We start from the raw sequence: 20,062 nt of genomic DNA, 5'->3' as shown, positions 1-20,062 counted from the left end.
TTTTTCTTTCTTCTATTCTAATTTAAAAAATTTTTCAATTAAGAAAAAATATATTATAACAATAATAATGATAAAATAATTATTGTTAGGCCTTGAGCTCGACTCAAACTCGCGATCTTACAAATCAGTAGACCGATATAACAACAAAAATTGTTTATACATCCCAGAGCACGGGGAAAAAGTGGCAATAAAATATGACACTATGGCATCATCGCCATAAACAAAGTAATTTTCACAACTATTCTGTAACAGATGTCGCAGTGCTGTGAATATCAATTGGCAAGAACCAGAATTGAAGTAGGAATAATGAAGACAAACAAAAAACCGCTGTGGTGGCTGAATGGTTATAGCAGCGGCGCCTAAACGTTGCCGATGAAGGAATTTAGCAGTTCCCGAAATGGATCTATACAACGAGCTTTGGCAGTTGTCTAAATTTTTTCTTTCTTCTATTCTAATTTAAAAATTTTTTCAATTAAGAAAAAATATATTATAACAATAATAATGATAAAATAATTATTGTTAGGCCTTGAGCTCGATTCAAACTCGCGATTTTATTAAGTTTTGATATCGAAATAACTTACAAAAAAGTGGAAAATGATTTAAAGATGTACACTTTTACTTTGATGTTCATAGGTACTCTCCCTCAATAAACCCCAAATATCGTCTGCCATCATGTATTCATTATATTGGCCTTGATAATATTGTACGAAGCTCATAATATCCTGATGAAAACGTTCTCTTTGGTCTCCTGAAAATGCTCGCATATTGTTTTTGAATTTATCTAAATGAGAGTGCAGCATATGTACTTTCAATAACATCCTGCAGCCCATTTCCTTGAAATTTTTTGACATATTTTCAACTCGCTTTTTGTAGTTTTCAGCTTTGTTCTTTCCTAAAAAATCAGAATCGACTGCTTTAAAACAGCTCCAACTCGATTTTTGAGCACGATGTTGTACATTTTTCATCGGCGAAAATCTGTCTGATTTGTAGACCAACAAAAACACCAGATTTAGTTTTTGCTTCCGATAACTTTGGAAAAAATTTTCTCAATTACTCGAATGCTTTTGAAGTTTGATCGAATTGTTTTCCAAACAGTTTCATCAACACTAATTAATTGTGCAGATGCGGCATTAACACTTTTTCCGCTTCAATAATTGCCTCAAATTTTACGTGTTCTTTCCCGACACAAAATTCTGTTCATACAGGCCACGACCGTTGAGTATAATGCTTAGCATCCGCTCTACAGTCCCAAAAGCACAAATAACATGGATACTTTGTATATTCGCTTTGAAGGCGCATCAAAATTCCGACCATTTTAAAATCTCCAATCAGCTGCCAGTTGAGCTCGTGATATTCTACAGATTCAAGAAAAATTTTTACACTTTCATAATTTTCTTTAAGATGTACTAAGTGAGCAATTGTAAGAGATGGAAATTTATTTCCGTTATGTAATAAAACACCTTTTAAGATTTTTGTTGAGCTGTCAAGGAATAAACTTCATTCGCTAGAAACACAAAGTATGCCAATTCGAGCATACCTTGTATGTCATTACAAAAACAAAGTCCATCTTCTTTTGTGAAAAATGCAGAGAATGTTTCATGCCTAGTTCGCCGATCCGTGGCATTAATATTATAAAGCAAATTGCATTGTTTTAAGCGAGAGCCTAAAAGCTCTACTTTTTGGTAAATTTAAATCTTTAATCAAATCATTAAAATCTTCAGTAGTCATGAAATTATCTTTTGGTTGTTCTGGTGTCTGTAAAAAGGAGCCATTGCTTTTATAAGAACTAAGAGATTACCCAATTCTCGGCTATAATTTTGTCGGTGGTTCTGGTACTGGTCATGTCAGATCGTATGCAACTGGAGCAGAAGAAGATTCAAGAACAGGATATTCGATAGTTTTTGCATTTTTACCTCTACGTCTTTTACGCGGATTAACAATGCAAAAGTAGCAGTATTTTATATACGTATACGTTAGATCTCATGTATAGGCTTAAAAAATATGAATTCTACTTATTCCTGAAGGAGGTACTTCGGTTTTTTTTTTATCAATTTATCTATGATTAATATTACAGGAATGCGATTCTGTGGCTTTTCCTAATGTTCACATGTTGTTGAAAATCTTGTGTACGCTTCCAGTAAAAACGGCAAAGAACGAGAGATCTTTTTCAACTTTAGGCTGATTAAAAACTATTTGAGAAATACGATGAGTGAAAATCGATTGAATGGCTGTGCATCACTAAGCATCCACCGTGATCAAATTGTTACCGTTGATGAAGTTTTAGATGAAATGGCAAAGAAAAGCCGACGCATGTGCTTGAGTTTTTAATGTAACCTTTTTCATATCATATTCTAAATACACGTACTTTAATGTTAAAGCTAAAGACAACATTTTTTTTATTTATTTAACTGAAAAAAAAATATATTTTTTTTTTTTTTTTTGAACCAAGGAATCAAGGGATTTATGCTATCCTGAAAAAATAACCGTAACGGAAACCTATGCTAAAATTGAATTGCAATCCCTAATTGATCACAGCTTACGAAGATTGTGTCTTGCACAAGAAGAGGTATTGCTTTCTATTCCCGAGGTTAAAGACCTAAATGCAATTTTAAAATGGGGATGTGATGGAGCTGAGCATAGCTGTTACAAAAAATAATTTTGGGAAGAAAACAAATCGGACACTAGTATGTTTTTTCATTTCATTAGTACTCCTTCAAATTTATACAATGGTTGACAAACGAAAGGTTATAGTTTGGAGTAATGCTGCTCCATCTACCACGAGATACTGCCGCCCGATAAAAATTGTTTTTACAAAGGAAACACCAGATGTCATTTCAAAGGAGGTGCAATCTGTCAAAGACCAAATTTCCAGTCTTCGTCCTACAACAATTCAAACAGATAACCTAAACTTACTGGTGAAATCAACGTTTGTGTTGTGCATGATTGATGGTAAAGTTTGCAACGCTCTGTCGGCATATACATCATCGCAAAAGATATGAACAATATTCGAGCTCTGTCAGAGCGAAATGTTGAAAAAAGAATGCTTTCTTTCGGAATTTCCCCTTTACATCTTGGATACGATGCATGGAATGTATGCTACACATCGCTTATCGAATGGAAATGAAACCCTGGTGTGTGCTGGGAGAAGAAAATAAGGAAAAGATGAAAAAGAAGAAAGAACATATCCAAAATAGATTCTGGAAAGAAGTTGGTCTTTTGATTGATATGCCAAAGCAAAAAACAGGCAACACAAATGATGGCAATACTGCGAGAAGATTCGTTGGAGATCCTGAAATAACATCAGACATAACCGGCATAAACATCAATCTTTTGAAAAGGTTTCATACAATACTTTCATACATAGGATGAGGGTTTCAAATAAATTCTGAAGCTTTTGACAACTATGTCACAGAGACAAGGGTACTATATTTATCGGAATATGCTTGGTACAGTATGCTAGTGAGCGTACACAAAATTCTGTTTCATGGAAAAGGTATAATCGTGTCTGTTGTTCTTCCTAATGGTCAACTTTCGGAAGAAGCTCAACAGCCCAGAAGAAAGGATGCACGAAACTATCGTGACCTTTTCACCACAAAAAAGTCAAGAATTTGTAGTAATTTGGATTTGCTGCACAGATTGCTGATATCGTCAAACCCGTTCATACAAAGTTTGTGGAAAACCCCTAGGTCAAAGCGACGAGCATTAACGAGTGATGTTATTGGCTTATTATCTGAACCAGAGCATGTCGACGATATTGGATCATCATTTTTTTATAAGACTTTGAAAATAATTTTTTTTAAATATTAATCAAAAGCCTCTAAGCTAAAGTTAAGAAATCTAAACAATTTTTATTTATATTGGCACTGGAAAATTCTTTTAAAGTAGAAAATATGATTATGTGAAATTTCACCTTATATGAGGGCAAGGAGAAAAAGTTGGCGAGTCGCAACCATTTTTATTCTCAAATCATATTTAGGTATCTGCAACCACACTATAAAATTTCAAATGAATTGCTCCATTGGTTTGGCTGTTATTAATTTTGGCATCCTAAAAGTAAAAAAAGTTACACTGTGCGACGTCGTGTAGGACCTTCAATCTGCCTTACGTGAGGAGATTTGTGGCAGTCGTCCAGGCTTTAGCGATCGGCGATCGGAAGTGGTTCCTGAGCCTTCGTTGATCAATTCGTCAGCTAAGGAAACTAAAAATGTTTTGAATAACCCTAGTATTTATGGCTGTCATCATTATCAAACGATAAAATACCTTCTTCCACCACTTATCCGATTTCCTATCGTATTCGTAAAGCACAGACATTTGATCAGCTAAATCGACCCCTCCCATGATCTCCCGATATTTTATTTAATTTGGTCATGTTGCTTCAATTTCTTCGCCTGTTTTCAAGGTTTTTGTCACAGTCGCTACAGTAATTACGTGACAATTGCTCAGTACCAATACTTCTTTAGTGTCTTGCCATTTTGCGCACAACATTCCAGTTTATGTGCATTTGAACTCCGTTTCACCTCTCTTCAGTTTTTTTCCAGAAAACTTAGGCATATCTTTTCTGGTATGTTCTCTGCTATTGTGCAATTTCGAGGTTCATACACATATTCTTTCGGTACGAAATTCCCATCAGCAGTATTCCATATAATATTAGTGTTTGATGCGACGGGTTTTGAAGCAATTTTATCTCTTGGTTCTTTGTTATCACTGCTAGAGCTCAAAACACCCATTGGTGCGACTTCTCCCCCAGAAGCCTCATTCTCCTCTTTTGCAGACTCTTCGTTACCACTGGAGCTAGTGCAGTCACTTGGTATGAAATTGTGGGAGCTCTCTCTTCAAAAGTCCTCATAGTCACTAGCACTATCAGTTTCATCTTCTAGAATTTTTCGGATATCTTCAGGGTCCATTTTCTGGGGGAATAAATAATTTTAGTACTTACCGCCGGACGACTGGTACATATAGGTACCATATGTTAAAAAAAGCGTAAAAATATATGTTTTTAATAAACACTTACGTTTGAAATTGTGAACACTTTTAAAACATATATCTTTATTTATTTTAAATATTTTTGGCGCTTTTAACACTTAATATCATAGAAAAACCTTGAAAAAACTGAATTCGCACTTCATTTTTACTGCTCTTCAATGCACAAATAAGATCTAGTAAAAACAAATAACAACCAGTTGTAACGGGACTTGTTAGTATGTATTTAGAAAAGAATATATATGGTCAGAGCACTAGCACAAATCAAAATAATTTAATTGCAACGGTTAAGAGAGGTTTGAAGTTCAGGTGGTACACATCCGTACCGTCTGCGTGAAAAGGCTCAAACGCCTTTAACATATCAGTAAAACTAATCTAAACCCAGTCCGCACGATATGCGAAGATATGATCTTGAAAAAAATAACGACCAGAAAACAATCTGTAAATGGTTCCAATAAATCGCAAAATACTCGCAGAAGCGGAGATAAGCACACTGTAATAAACAGGAGGAAGGATATAGTGGAGTTCTTAAAAAAGCAGGATCCAATACTCCCCTGAAATACTTTTATTAATGATCTTGAAATAGTTCCGAAAACAACGAACAGATCCGGCGATAGTTGAAGGATATTCGGTTGCAGTTCTTGCGATATGATTATCTAAATAATCGTGAAATACTTTCTAAAATAATCCCGAAACTATATGGAGTTAGTTCCCAAAAAGTGTCGACAATATTATTACGAAACTAATCCAGAACGGATCCGAAGCAGCACCAAGAAGATCTCGAACACAGTCTCTAAAAGGTCCCGAAATAGTTTTAGAAAAATTTTAAATACTCCCGAAAATGTTCCTAAAATAATCCCCAAACGGGATTGAGGAAAATATGATAAAAATCCTCTTTTCTGAAAAATCGGTTGAATGGGGGAATGGGGAATGGGCAAATGTCTAATCGGACACCTAAATATACCAGCTCACAAAATTTTATCAAGATATCTCAAAAATTGAGGGGCTAGTTCGCATACAAACAGACATACAGACAGAAAGACAGACGGACATAGCTAAACCAACTCAGCTCTTCATCCTGATCATTTCGGTATACTTATTGGTGGGTTTATCTTTTCTCCCTTTAGGACTTATAATTTTGAGATCCATGAGAAACTTAATATAACATTTTATTTTCATGAAAGTCATAAAAATCTTAGTAAGCGTTTATAGTGACTTTCCCATACAAATTTTCTGATATAGGAGCCTAATAAGCCTATTTAATTAATAACTATAATGGAAAGTTTTAATTAGTTAAACAAACAGAATCATATTGACGCATATACTAACGAAATAAAATGAACGTGGCTTTGACAAAACATTTTGCTATACTTTTTCAAAAGAAAATTTCAAAATAATTGTTTGTTTATATTATTTGCACAGTTAACTTGCGTCACCAAATTGATATGTGTACAATGACTGTATGTTTTTCGAATAAATACAGAAAAGAACAAAGGGAACACTTAATTGGTTTTATCTGTTTCCAAGCTGCTGATATACTATATGTAGACTGCCTAAAGACCAGAGTTGGGAGAAGTGCACGAAATTCTGAGCAACAATACTGCTCGAACTTAAATGGGCTGACATAATCAATATCTTTCGTTAAGTGTTAATTTGCTATAGATTTAAAAGAATTTTCATCTTTCACAAATTCGTAAAACTATCTTTAAACCGCGTTCCCGTTCGTTCGATATGCCAAGATATGATATTGAAAAAAATAACGAGATCGTCCAGAAAATAATCTTTAATGGTTCCAATAAATCGCGAAATACTCGCATTCGCTGAGATAAGCATGCGGTAATAAACAGAAGGAAAGATATAGTGGAGTTCTGAAAAAAGCAGGATCCAATACTCCCCTGAAACACTTTTATTAATGATCTTGAAATAGTTCCGAAAACAACTAACAGTGACAGTTCTTCCGATATAATTACCTAAACAATCGTGAAATAATTTCGAAAATAATCCTGAAGCTATATGGAGTTAGTTCCCAAAAAGTTTCAACGATATTATTAATAATCTCGTGCCAATCTTAATATATCATTTCATTTTCATGAAATCATAAAAAAACAAGTAAGGAAGGCTAACTTCGGGTGTAGCCGAACATTAAATACTCAGCTGAGAGCTTTGGAGACAAAATAAGGGGAAATCACAATGTAGGAAAATGAACCTAGGTAACCCTGGAATGTGTTTGTATGACATGGGTATCAAATGGAAGGTATTAAAGAGTATTTTAAAATGGAGTGGGCCTTAGTTCTATAGGTGAACGCCTTTTCGATATAACGCCATAAAGGTGGACCAGGGATGACTCTATAATGTGTTTGTACGATATGGGTATCAAATTAAAGGTATTAATCAGGGTTGTAAAAGGGAGTGGTACGTCGACTCTTTTTTTGGGCATCCATCCAATCCTCATTTATATTATTAAGGCATTTAAGGCCGAAATATCAACTATATTGGAAAACACAGCCATTGGCCAACGATTGCTTTTTCTTTTACAGCTGTAAGTGGCTAGCATTTTGTCAACGGTATCAACGCCGCCTTTGGTTTTGTTGTAGTACTCGATTAATTCCGGTAATTTTTATACTCAGTTGAGCAGAGCTCACAAGTTAATAAACTTTAATTGGATAACGGTTGGTTGTACAGGTTTAAAGGAATCAAGATAGATATAGACTTCCATATATCAAAATCATCAGGATCGAAAAAAAATTTTACTGAGCCATGTCCGTCCGACCGTCCGTCCGATAACTTGAGTAACTTTTGAGGTATCTTGATGAAATTTGGTAAGCAGGTTTCTGAGCACTCATCTCAGATCGCTATTTAAAATTAACAACATCGGACTATAACCACGCCCACTTTTTCGATATCGAAAATTTCGAAAAACCGAAAAAGTGCGATAACTCATTACCAAAAACGGATAAAGCAATGAAACTTGGTAGCTGAGTTGAACTTATGACGCCGAATAGAAAATTAGTAGAATTTTGAACAATGGGCGTGGCACCGCCCACTTTTAAAAGAAGGTAATTTAAAATTTTGCAAGCTGTAATTTGGCAGCCGTTGAAGATATCATGATGAAATTTGGCAGGAACGTTACTCTTATTACTATGTGTATGCTTAATAAAAATTAGCAAAATCAGAGAACGACCACGCCCACTTTTAAAAACAAAAATTTGTGTCACCGACAGTTTGCGTGTGAGAGCATTGAGGGGCATTCGCTGGTTGACTGTGAAGCAGAACGGTAGTCAGTTCGTGGTACAATCAATTTCCTTAACATTTGAATTATAATTTAACCTAAATCTTTTGTTAATTAAATAAACAAATACATTTATTACTTTTATAAACGTGGTGGAACTATTCATTTTAATCCATTTGGACATTCCTGACATCTCAGAAGTGGGATGAACATATTTTACATCCATTCCTACATAATTGAATTTTCAATCAACGACACCAGCGAGGGGAAAAATACCACCAGTAAGCGAATCAACGAATAAGTTTAAAAAGTAAAAGAGCAAACGAAATTGCTTCAAACGTCTCTTAACATATTTAAGAGATCATTTGCAACAGTTACAATCGAAAAATTATAACGGCGAGTGACTTTGTATACGTACACAACAAAAGGTAAACGCAAAAGAATCAACAATCGAAGTAACGAATGTATGAACACAAGCAGAAGGTTAGTTTGTGTGTTTGCAACGACTTCGATACAAATAAAACGACGAGAACGCAACAACAAAAACAAGACAAAAGCAACAGTAGATTTTTTTTGTTTTGTGTTTTTGCAACGGCTTAAGAGCAACGTAAAAGGGGCAGTGGTGTTTATAGCTGCAATATTAAAGAACGTTCTGGAATTCTATTGAGGAGAATTATTGTGTGCCATACGGGCTGAACAACGGCGAGACGTTCAAGAAAAACCAACGTGATTACAAGTGAATTTCGGGAGAACTGGAAAAAAAAAAAAAGGCAAGACAATTTTTTTTCATATTTGTGGATGACAATTGCATGCAGAAAAGTTAATTGCACTATAATATGGGAAAAATGATCAAATTAAACACTTTAAAGGTTGATCAAATCAACAAATTGCTACAAAACCAAGGTGCGACGGTAATGGGCAATAAAGCAACAAAAATTATTAAATTGACAGAAATGTACGGCGTTGATGAAGTTGATGCTGAAGAGTTGGAGGTAAGCAGCGAAGTTACAGCTATGCAGAAGCAAATGGAAGAAATGCGTGGCATTATTGCGGGGCTAGCTAAGTCTGTAAACGATTTGGTGACAGTACAGACAAGGCAAACGTTAACACCGTCGAACGCCACAACGATTCCAGCAGAAGCAAGTTGCCATGACAACCATTCAACTGCCACAACAGAGGTTCACGCTGAAATACCAAGGAGTTCATCGGAACATGATTTTAATGGTACACCAATAGCAGTTCGTCCATTGTTAGTCCCAATGACGCAACGTGAATGGAAAAGAAGTGCAGTACACGACATCATCGCAATATTACCGGATTTTGATCCATTAAAAGGGAGTTTAACATCGAAACAGTTTGTTGATAAAGTTATACAGCTACGAGAAGCATACGGATGGTCTGAGCAAGAAATTTTGTTAGCCGCTCAATCAAAGTTGAAAGGGGTGGCCAAAGAATGGCTCGATGCACAAACCGTATTTCAACGATGGTCAGCTTTTGTATCAGCATTTCAAACAGATTTTCCTTTCACAATGTGTACGGCAGAAGTGCACACGGAATTATCACGAAGAAAGAGGCGAACAAATGAAACTTATAGTCAATACTATTACGCTATGTTAAATATTGGTAGGCGAGGTAAGGTTGATGAAGAATCAATCAATACATATATTATTGGGGGGTTAAATGACAGTAATTTAACTCGAACCCTTATGGCAATGAAATTATCAACATGTAACGATTTATTGCGATCTCTTGATAGTTTAGCAAATGTATATTGTGCGTTCAAAGGTACAGATAGTGGTAATAGAAATGTAAACGAGGTAACACGAAATGTTACTACAGAAAAAAATATACAAAATGTTTTAATTGCAACGAGTATGGACACATTGCAGCAAAATGTCCAAAGCCTGCAAGAAAGGAAAGATGCGCAAAATGTAACAAAGTGGGACACGATTCTAAGTCTTGCCGCTATGAAAAATCAACGGTTGCAAAGGTAGTTAGTGAAAATTTATATCCACCTTTAATGTCAAGTGTCTTGCTGAATGGTGACCAGTATTCGGCGTTTATCGATACTGGCAGCGACACATCAATCATATCCGAATCCAAAGTACCAACCAATGTGGAAAAGAAAGTATGTGGTAGAAAGTTAGAGGGATTTGGGGGTGCAAGCGTTGAAAGCAAAGAAGAGATTGAAGTAGAATTAGTTATAGAAGGCAGCACACTGAATACGAAATTGCATGTAGTACCCGACGAGTTTATGCCATACGATCTGTTCATTGGACGAGATGTTTTGTGTCGAAAAGATTGTTCACTAGTTATACAGTCGGGAAATATGCAAATACAGAAAAATACGGCAAAGGGTTTTAATGTTAATGTATCATTAAGCAAAGATGAAATGCATGAAGTACTTCATTTACTAGAAAAATACGATGATTGTTTTGCAGAAGATTTAGGAAAGCTTGGACGTTGTAAAACAACAACTATGGAAATCGTTGTCAGCACCGAGAAACCAATTACAGGTAGGCAGTACCAGGTACCTTTTATCCAAAGACATGTACTTTCCACGATAATTGACGAATTGCTTAAGCACAATATAATTCGTCAGAGTTCATCACCTTACGCAGCTCCAGTTGTAATAGTGAAGAAGTCAAACGGGGAAGATAGAATGTGCGTTGACTTTAGGGCACTTAATGCGGTCACCATAAAAAAACAATTCCCAATGCCAATAGTAGAAGAGCAGTTGTCAAAGCTTGGGGGGAATACGTTTTTTACCACCCTTGATATGACTGCAGCATATTATCAAATTCCATTACATGAGGAGAGCAAGAAGTTCACAGCGTTTTTGACGCCTGAGGGATTATATGAGTATAATGTAATGCCATTTGGACTGCGAAATGCACCAATGGTCTTTCAGGAGATGATTATTCAACTTGTACGTGGTTTGAGAAACCGAGATAAAATTATAAGCTACGTTGATGAGGTTATAATTGCAACAAAGAATGTTAGTGAAGTACGAAATGCTGGTCTCACGCTAAAACCAAGTAAATGTACTTTTATGTCAAGAAATGTTAAATTCTTAGGCCATGTCGTAAGCCAATTTAATTTTAAGCCTGGTGAAGAGAAAACAAAATCAATTAAAGCTTTTCCTCAACCCACTAATGTAAGTGAAGTCCGTCGATTCCTTGGCTTAACAGGGTTTTTCAGAAAGTTTATACCAGATTATGCTAGTACCGCTATGCCGCTAACAACGTTACTAAAGAAAGCACAAGCATTCGTGTGGACAGACGAACATGCCATAGCTTTTGAAAAATTAAAACATGCACTTTGCACTCAGCCGGTGTTAGTTTTGTTTGACGTAACAAAGAGCCACGAAGTACACACCGACGGTAGTTCCATAGGGCTATCTGGAGTGTTATTGCAGCTAGAAGGCGAGGATTGGAAGCCGGTACACTATTACAGCAGACGATGTAATGCAGCTGAGTCTACGTATCCATCACATGAATTAGAAGTCTTGGCGATCGTAGAGACGCTTGAACGATTACGAGTTTATTTAGTCGGTACTCCATTTATTGTACGAACGGACTGCAATGCAATTGCAACAACTAAGTCCACTACAGCATTGAAGCCGCGCATTGCCAGATGGTGGCTAAAACTACAAGAATTTGATTTTACATGTACATATCGACCTGGGTCTAAAATGCAGCACGCAGACTCACTTAGTCGAGCGCCTGTTGAAATATCGAAAGGTACAAACACTGTTGCAGAAAAGGTATTGAAACTTAACCGAGGCAATACGATGGATGATTGGATTTACTCAATGCAACTCCAAGATGAAAATTTAAAACGAATAAGCGATATAATTACAGGGAAAGAAACGGCAGATGAAGCTACAATTAAGCAAATGAAAACCGATTATACGATGCATAACAGTCGATTATTTAGAAAAGCTAAGGGCGAAATGAAATTAGCAGTACCAAAGGCAGTAAGATGGCGAGTTGTTAAGTCATGTCATGATGACTCTGGACATTTTTCTTTAGAAAAAACATTACAGCGACTGCAAACATTTTTGGTTTCCACGCATGAGGAGGTATGTCAAATCATACATAGCAGCTTGTGAAGAGTGTTGCTTAAATAAAATGACGGGAGGTAAACCGCAAAGCCAATTGCACGTAAGCGATGTGTTGCCGATCCCATTTAGGCACATTTTTATTGATCATGTGGGTCCATTCCAACGCAGCAAATCAGGGTTTTCGTACATATTAGTAGTTGTATGCGGATTCAGTAAGTACGTAATCCTAAAGGCAGTCAGAACTACGAAAACTGAACCAGTCGTAAAAGCACTAGAAGAAATCATGGCCATTTTTGGTCAACCACTTAAAATAACATCAGATCGAGGTACGGCGTTCACTTCGAGGCAATTTGAAGAATTCATTTCCAATCATGGTATTCAACAAAACAAAACTGCAGTACGAACACCGAGAGCTAACGGACAGGCCGAACACGTAAATAAAACAGTTATCAACGCTTTGAAATGTATGAGCGAAACGGCCAAAACATGGGATAAAATGCTTCCAAACATTCAATGGACGATTAATTCCCAACGTAATGAGGTAACAAAATACACGCCTAATGAACTTGTGTTTTATTTCAATCCCAGAGATGTAACATACAACCGAATGATACAAGCTATAAACGATGATGATAAGGGTAATCCAGATATCGAGGTGAAACGTGATGAAGCAGCAAACAATATAATGGCAGAGAGACATAAGTGGAAAGAGCGTTATGACAAAAGACACCAAACTCCAAAGAAATATGATGTTGGCGACTTAGTGGTCATTGATCATGTTCCAAATGCAACAGGTCCCTCCCATAAGCTGGATCCCGCATTTAAAGGACCATATATTGTTACGAAAGTACTTAACTACGACAGATATATTATCGAAGATCTACCAGACTCAACACATACACAAAGACGTTATTGCAACATATGTAGTGTGGATCACATAAAACCGTGGTGTGCATTGATTCCTGAACTTGATGGTATGGACGACGACGATGATTCGTCCATGCAGGACGAAATGTCAGGAAAGGCCGAGCTGTCACCGACAGTTTGCGTGTGAGAGCATTGAGGGGCATTCGCTGGTTGACTGTGAAGCAGAACGGTAGTCAGTTCGTGGTACAATCAATTTCCTTAACATTTGAATTATAATTTAACCTAAACCTTTTGTTAATTAAATAAACAAATACATTTATTACTTTTATAAACGTGGTGAAACTATTCATTTTAATCCATTTGGACATTCCTGACATTTGTTTAAGTCAAATTTTAACAAAAAATTTAACATCTTTACAGTATATAAGTAAATTATGTCAACATTCAACTCCAGTAATGATATGGTGCAACAAAATGCAAAAATAAAATAGAATTTCAAAAACGGCGTAGCTCCGCCCTTTTTCATTTGATTTGTCTAGGATACTTTTAATGCCTTAAGTCGAACAAAAATTTACCGATCCTTGTGAAATTTTGTAGGGGCTTAGATTTTGGGACGGTAACTTATTTCTGTGAAAAAGGGCGAAATCGGTTGAAGCCACGCCCATTTTTTATACACAGTCGACCGTCTGTCCTTCCGCTCGGCCGTTAACACGATAACTTGAGCAAAAATCGATATATCTTTACTAAACTCAGTTCACGTACTTATCTGAATTCACTTTGTATTGGTATAGAAAATGGCCGAAATCCGACTATAACCACGCCCACTTTTTCGATATAGAAAATTACCAAAAACCAAAAAAAACTGCCATAATTCCATACCAAATACGAAAATAGGGATGAAACATGGTATTTGGATTGGTTTATTGACGCAAAATATAACTTTAGAAAAAACCTTTGTAAAATGGTCGTGACACCTAACATATTAAGTAGAATGAAATGAAACAGTTCTGCAAGGCGAAATAAAAAACCCTTGAAATTTTGGCAGTAATACTGTTCGTGATATTACATATATAAATAATTAGCGGTATCCAACAGATGATGTTCTGGGTCACCCTGGTCCACATTTTGGTCGATATCTGGAAAACGCCTTCACATATACAACTACCACCACTCTCTTTTAAAACCCTCATTAATACCTTTAATTTGATAACCATATCGTACAAACACATTCTAGAGTCACACATGGTCCACCTTTATGGCGATATATTGAAACCTCCTATAGAACTAAGCCCACACCCTTTTAAAATACTCATTAACACCTTTCGTTTGATACCCGTATCGTACAAACATATTCTAGAGTCACCCCTGGTCCAGCTATATGGCGATATCCCTAAATGGCGTCCACCTATAGAACTATGGCCCACTCCCTCATAAAATACTCTTTAATACCTTTCATTTGACACAAATGTCATACAAACACATTCCAGGATTACCCTCGGTTCATTTTCCTACATGGTTATTTCCCCTTATTTTGTCACCATAGCTCTCAACTAAGTATGTAATGTTCGGTTACACCCGAACTTAACCTTCCTTACTTCTTTTAATTATCTATTGTTGTTTCTCTTCTACATCTCTTATATTAACTAATACAATTTTTTCTATTTTTTTTTTTTTTTTTTTACACCACTTTGTTTATTGTTTAACTTACATTTTCAAATTCTTATCTATTTTTCGTTTAATTTATGTATTTATTAGTTTTGCGCAGTTCTTAATTAGTCTATGCACTTACATATGTATATTCATCTTCTACTTTCATTTTATATTCTTCTCTTCGCTTCAGATTTTTTATTTAGCTTTACACATTGTATTTTATGTGGTGAGTCGTGCTTTCACTCTTCGAACGCTGTGTAAAGCAAACTTCTTTACATTAACGTAAGTTGCTTTGACTCCCACATTCTATTGCTGAAGCCCCAGTCAAGCTTCGTACATAATGAACATCACGTTTCACAACCTACACTTTTATATTCTATACAAAACTAATGTCCGCACGATCTGACTTTGTGGTGGGTGCCTGTCTTTGAAAGGCATAGACGTTAACAATTAATTTTGCCATAAAAATCAAGCAAAATAAAACAATTAAAAGTATATACAAAATGATATCGCGCACCATGCCGATGCGACGTCCGATTCACTTTAATTTTGTTCTTGGAGTTTAGAATGAGTAGCGAGTATTAATTGGACTCGTATGTGGGTGGCGAATTATTTTCAAGAGCCACAAAATCGCTGCACTTGTATTTAAGAGAAATCCAAGAAATCCCAGTGGAGGTGGAGGTCTTGGTGTGCAAAGTGCTAACCTAAGGCGCTGATTAAATTACTGGCTCAACGGATTTTCAGTATGCCATATGTTTCAGTTGTGATCCGCAACATGCGTCAGAGATTTGTTGCCGATTATCAGTGGGCCACTGTTAGCGGTGACGGTTACTTCTTTTACTTTTTCTTCTTCAACTCACTCACTTTTAGTTTGAAACCGTCTATGTATGTACGTGCGAAGATTTCCTTAATATTATGTTCAGACTTACTTGTTTAACTTGTTTAACACGTGTTTTCGCCTTGTAAAATCTGTCAATAAAATAAGTTGAAAACACTTGTTTTCGCCGAAATTTAGATTGAAAACAAGTTGAAACCATTGTCGGCACTAGAACTTATCGGTAATAATCGATTAATCTGTTGTCCCATAACTAATATGTCATTTTGTTTTGAGTGGTAAACTTATTTTCGGGTGATAAATTTATTTAAAATATTTGGAATACAATGGAGAAAAAGCAATACAAAAAAAGAAATCAATGGAGAGAGGGCACTGAAGCTGTTCTGATAGATATATGGCGAAGTAAGGTAGGAGAGCTTCGAGGTGTGCGGAAAAATAGCCACATTGTGGAGCAAATGGCTGTAGAGTTGGAACAACTTGGAGTTGTGTACACTCCAGCAGAAATAAAATCCAAAATGCATAACCTGACGTCCAAATACAGGTGAGTTGGTAGTCTTAATAATTGGCAAGATTTTTTATAATTTTATTTATTAACAAAGGAAGGAGAAGGCACAAATTGGACCATCTGGCGGCGCACCTTCAAGTTGGCCACTGTATGCAGAAATCCACCAGCTTTTGGCACCATTCAAAAGTTATAATCCTGAAGGGCTTGTTGAGGACAGCATTTATGGTGAGATATTTTATATTTATTAAGTGAATTTTAGTATAAGTTTACTCAAGCTATCGTATTTACTCAAGTTATCGTGAACACGGACAGACGGACGGACGGAAACAGGGCTCAAATGATTTCTATTTGGACGTTGATAATTTGTTATTATAATTATTTTGTTATTTTATTGAATTATAAAAGTTTTTTAATTGCAGAAAATGTCGAAACCTTGGATTTCACTCTTGAGTCGCCAGAAACAAGCACCTACGAATCAGCAGTGCCTTCTAAGGATTGTGAATCTCCCACGCCATCCACGTCAACGGCTACTCGTTCAGCTAAAAAAAAAATTATCAATTAAAATTTTTGGAAAAAATTGATAAAATTGAAAAAGAAATGGAAAAATGTAGCAAAGATTTGAGGGAAAGTGATAAAAAATTCGAAGAAAGAACTAAAGCAATTTTAGAAAATGAAGAAAGAAAAACAAAAGCTTTAGAAGAGTATGTCCAAAATAACAAGGAATTAACTCAGGCATTAATTGAATTTTTAAACAAATAATTCTAAAGATAAAATAATTTTTTTTAATGTAAATAATTAATTTGTGTTGGGAATTTTTTTAGCGAAATGAATATTTTTTGTTTTTAGTTACTGAGTACTATTATTATTAATTAGACCACCATGATTTTTAGTTATTAAATATTTAATTTTGAATATGCATTTAATTTTTAGTGAAATGAATTTATTATGTTTTAGGTTTTAAGTAATATTACTTTTACTTTTATGCGAAAAATAAGACTGGAATAAACAAAGTACCTTTTCTTGAACAAGAGTATTTCAAAGTTTTTTTACTTACTGAAAAGGGTAGCTAAACTTTTTCGAATTATTTCTGCATTATTTTGACGGTCGTTTGCCGATATTTCTTGATGTGGATATTGACGATTTCTTTCTACAATTTGCAAAGCGAAATCCATTTCTCGTTAATACTGTCGTTCCTTTCGTTTAAAAAGTTATGTAGGACACAACATGCCTTTATAATAATGTTGGCATTTTGTATTTGATTGTCTATGCCCTTACCAATTCGTCGAAAACGCGCCTTCACGTAACCAAAGGCATTTTCAACAACTCTTCGCACTTTGGAAAGAGAATAGTTAAAATTTTTTTCGTCTTCATTTTGAGACACTTGGAATGCATATGGTTTCATCAACGTTTTGCTAAAATGAAAAGCTGAGTCTGCTATAATGAAAATCGGCACATCAACACCGGAAACCGGTGTGCGCATTTCATCCAGGTAAGGACATTTTTCCAACTGTGTTTTCAATGTTGAGGACTCGAAGATTTGGGAATCATTGCACCGTCCTGGACTGCCAACATTAATATAAATGAACCGGTATCTGAAACAAAAAATTGTATATCTTCCTTTATAAACAACATAATCATAAAGGAACACACCTTGCATCGACCAAAGCAAGTAGGATAGTGGAATACCATCCCTTGTAATTATAATAATCAGTTGCATCTTCACTACGTGGATGAATCTCAATGTGACAACCATATGAAATTTTTAAAAACAAGAACGTTGACATACATAGCTATGGTAACCCAAATTTAACAAACCTATTGCTCCCATGCACTGAGGAAATCCTATAACTTCGAATCCTTGTACTAGTTCTGATACTTTTTCCCTCGTTAAGGGAAAACTAGTCATGTACGTAAGGCTCAACTGCTTCCATGTCTGAGTACAAAACTCAAGTACTATTTCACACACAGTGGACTTTCCAACTCCAAAAATGTTCCCTATTGTGCGATACTCTGCCGATGATCCCAACGCGTAGAGGGCTATGGCTACTCGTTTGTGTAAAGAGATGGCTTTTCTTAGTGGGGTATCTTTCTTTTCCAACACTCTTAAATTATCGCAAAGTTCTATAAATACACTTCTTTTCATGCGAAAATTGCTTTTGAAGAACTCATCTCCATTCACTTGGCAGTCAACTTCCCAGAAGGATTGCGATCGAGCCTTTGAAAAGAAAAGTGTTAATGCTTTTGCAAACCCCCACTAGCATGCTTACTCTTGTCCAATATGACCTTGATTGCCAGGAAAGGTTTTGTGAGGCCACCAATAACATAAAATATTGTTTTCTCAGCAACTGCATCTTTCTGATATTCAATGCACGCCGCTTTTTGAACTGGTTCAAATACTCATTGCCGAACGATGTATATTGGAATAAACACAAAGGATTTGATTGTGCTTTCATGGTTAATATCTTCAACACTTTTTTCTCTTTATCACTCATCTCAAATTAGAATAAAATTCACAAACACACAATATTATCAAATTTAATGAAATCGCTTACAACAATATTAAATTCCTCATGGTTGCATTGGAGCTGTCAAAATAAAATAAGAACCGAAGGTGTGAACGTATTTGTTTTATGTGAGGTGTTTTATGCTAAAACACTTGTTTTAGAGTGTAATCTGAACATGATTTAACAGCTCTTCTAAAGTTTCAATTTCGCTGCTGTTAGCACCTCAACCAAGGCGCTCTATTGTGCTCAATATTTCTGACGCGTCATCTTTTAGTGTAAGACGCTATCTGCTTACTTTGTGGTTAAGTTTTTGCACTTACATAGGTACAATTACAGTTTTAGCGTTTCGTATATATATATTTGTTGTTGTTTAAGCTTAGTGAAATAAGCGAAATGTGAAAATTGTGTCGCGCCTCTTTTAAGCACTCCATCTCCTCAAATGGTTGTGTGTTCTTTTCTTTGCGTATGTAGGTTATCAGCAAACGCGCTTTTCCTGATAGCAATTCCGCTATTTCGCTAGTTTCCGCTGCTAACGGACTGCCTCACCGCCTCACTCCCGCTTTCTTTTAGCAGTTGCAGTTGTCTACTTGTTATTTGCTTCAAAAAACCTTTGTAACCGCCGCTGTCGATTCGGCGTCAACTTCATTGTAGCGCCGCCTCAGTTATACAAAGTTAACGGCGAAAGGATGTTTGCTCTACTTTGAAATGCACCTAACTGTGGATGCTTGTTTGTAAATGTTTTTCGTTTGCATACCAATGTGTTTTATATGACTGGCTTCAATGCGAGTTGGTTTAACGTAGTTCAGGCTGGAAATAGAAAATAGAAAAAAAGCAAAACATTATATACTCTGCTGTATTATGTACTAACAAATCGTAAAACGTGTTACGGAAAATGTAGTAAAAACTTAAAAAATGTGCTTAAGCTCATGAAGTTTTTAAATACATACATATGTGCATGACAGGGTTGTCCCAAAAAAAAATTTTATAAATTATATTTTCAGTCTGGCCCTTTAAAGAGTAATACCAAATTCGAAGATATAACATACAAGGCAATCAAGGCGCGTCAAAGTTAAAACTTCGACATGATATTTTCCAATATTATGAATGCGGAAATCAACTCTAACGGCCCGATTCTGAGCGTTAACGGTAAAATAGTACCCAGAACATTATGTAACCCAAACTCGTTACCAGTTCTTTATTCGCGATTCTGGCCAAAGTGGTAACGCTGTCATCACCGAAAGACACACCAGTGTCTGTGGTGAAATTTAAAAGTTGGTTTTCTTCGCTTTACCCATGGCGGAACGATACAAGGTGGCAGCAAGGGTCAGCTGAATATAAACTTTTTCCATTTGATTTGATACATCAATTTCCGGCGCAGTACGATTTTGCCATTTGTCCATCGAATGTATAAAACAAAGTACATGGA

The 20,062-nt window shown here is 35.8% G+C and overlaps 4 protein-coding genes across 17 annotated transcripts in view; 2 read left to right on the top strand and 2 right to left on the bottom strand.

The window, feature by feature from the left end:
* The window catches only part of LOC137237421 (tropomodulin-like), a 406,385-nt gene that overhangs the window by 132,454 nt on the left and 253,869 nt on the right, over window positions 1-20,062 (top strand). The gene's annotated exons all lie outside the window — the stretch shown is intronic.
* Window positions 14,329-18,947, top strand: LOC137237416 (uncharacterized). The gene is made up of 3 exons (XM_067761012.1): window positions 14,329-16,168; window positions 16,227-16,357; window positions 16,552-18,947. The coding sequence occupies exons 1-3, from the start codon at window positions 15,954-15,956 to the stop codon at window positions 16,692-16,694; spliced, it is 489 nt and encodes a 162-aa protein (XP_067617113.1). The 5' UTR covers window positions 14,329-15,953; the 3' UTR covers window positions 16,695-18,947.
* LOC137237418 (uncharacterized) lies at window positions 14,909-15,958 on the bottom strand. Its single transcript, XM_067761013.1, has one exon. The coding sequence runs from the start codon at window positions 15,310-15,312 to the stop codon at window positions 15,169-15,171; it is 144 nt and encodes a 47-aa protein (XP_067617114.1). The 5' UTR covers window positions 15,313-15,958; the 3' UTR covers window positions 14,909-15,168.
* Window positions 16,478-19,435, bottom strand: LOC137237419 (uncharacterized). The gene is made up of 5 exons (XM_067761014.1): window positions 18,400-19,435; window positions 17,948-18,347; window positions 17,783-17,885; window positions 17,187-17,724; window positions 16,478-16,671 (listed from the first exon to the last, which is right to left on the bottom strand). Exons 1-4 carry the CDS (start codon window positions 18,622-18,624, stop codon window positions 17,280-17,282), a joined length of 1,173 nt encoding a protein of 390 aa, XP_067617115.1. The 5' UTR covers window positions 18,625-19,435; the 3' UTR covers window positions 16,478-16,671; window positions 17,187-17,279.

The sequence above is a fragment of the Eurosta solidaginis genome, chromosome 1 (genome assembly GCF_040869045.1).
Source record: "Eurosta solidaginis isolate ZX-2024a chromosome 1, ASM4086904v1, whole genome shotgun sequence".
NCBI classification, from domain to species: Eukaryota; Metazoa; Arthropoda; class Insecta; order Diptera; family Tephritidae; genus Eurosta; species Eurosta solidaginis.
This window is presented reverse-complemented; position numbering and strand designations above follow the sequence as displayed.

What these genes read in the sequence shown, in the direction of transcription:
- LOC137237419 (XM_067761014.1), bottom strand. Translation starts at nt 18,624, where the DNA reads ATGAGTGATAAAGAGAAAAAAGTGTTGAAGATATTAACCATGAAAGCA. An exon ending in CAAGGTCATATTGGACAAGA is followed by an intron (nt 18,348 to 18,399) that starts GTAAGCATGCTA and finishes TTCTTTTCAAAG; the next exon opens with GCTCGATCGCAATCCTTCTG. An exon ending in CTTGCTTTGGTCGATGCAAG is followed by an intron (nt 17,725 to 17,782) that starts GTGTGTTCCTTT and finishes TTTTTGTTTCAG; the next exon opens with ATACCGGTTCATTTATATTA.
- LOC137237416 (XM_067761012.1), top strand. Translation starts at nt 15,954, where the DNA reads ATGGAGAAAAAGCAATACAAAAAAAGAAATCAATGGAGAGAGGGCACT. An exon ending in AACCTGACGTCCAAATACAG is followed by an intron (nt 16,169 to 16,226) that starts GTGAGTTGGTAG and finishes TTATTAACAAAG; the next exon opens with GAAGGAGAAGGCACAAATTG. An exon ending in TGTTGAGGACAGCATTTATG is followed by an intron (nt 16,358 to 16,551) that starts GTGAGATATTTT and finishes TTTTAATTGCAG; the next exon opens with AAAATGTCGAAACCTTGGAT.
- LOC137237418 (XM_067761013.1), bottom strand. Translation starts at nt 15,312, where the DNA reads ATGGTGCGCGATATCATTTTGTATATACTTTTAATTGTTTTATTTTGC.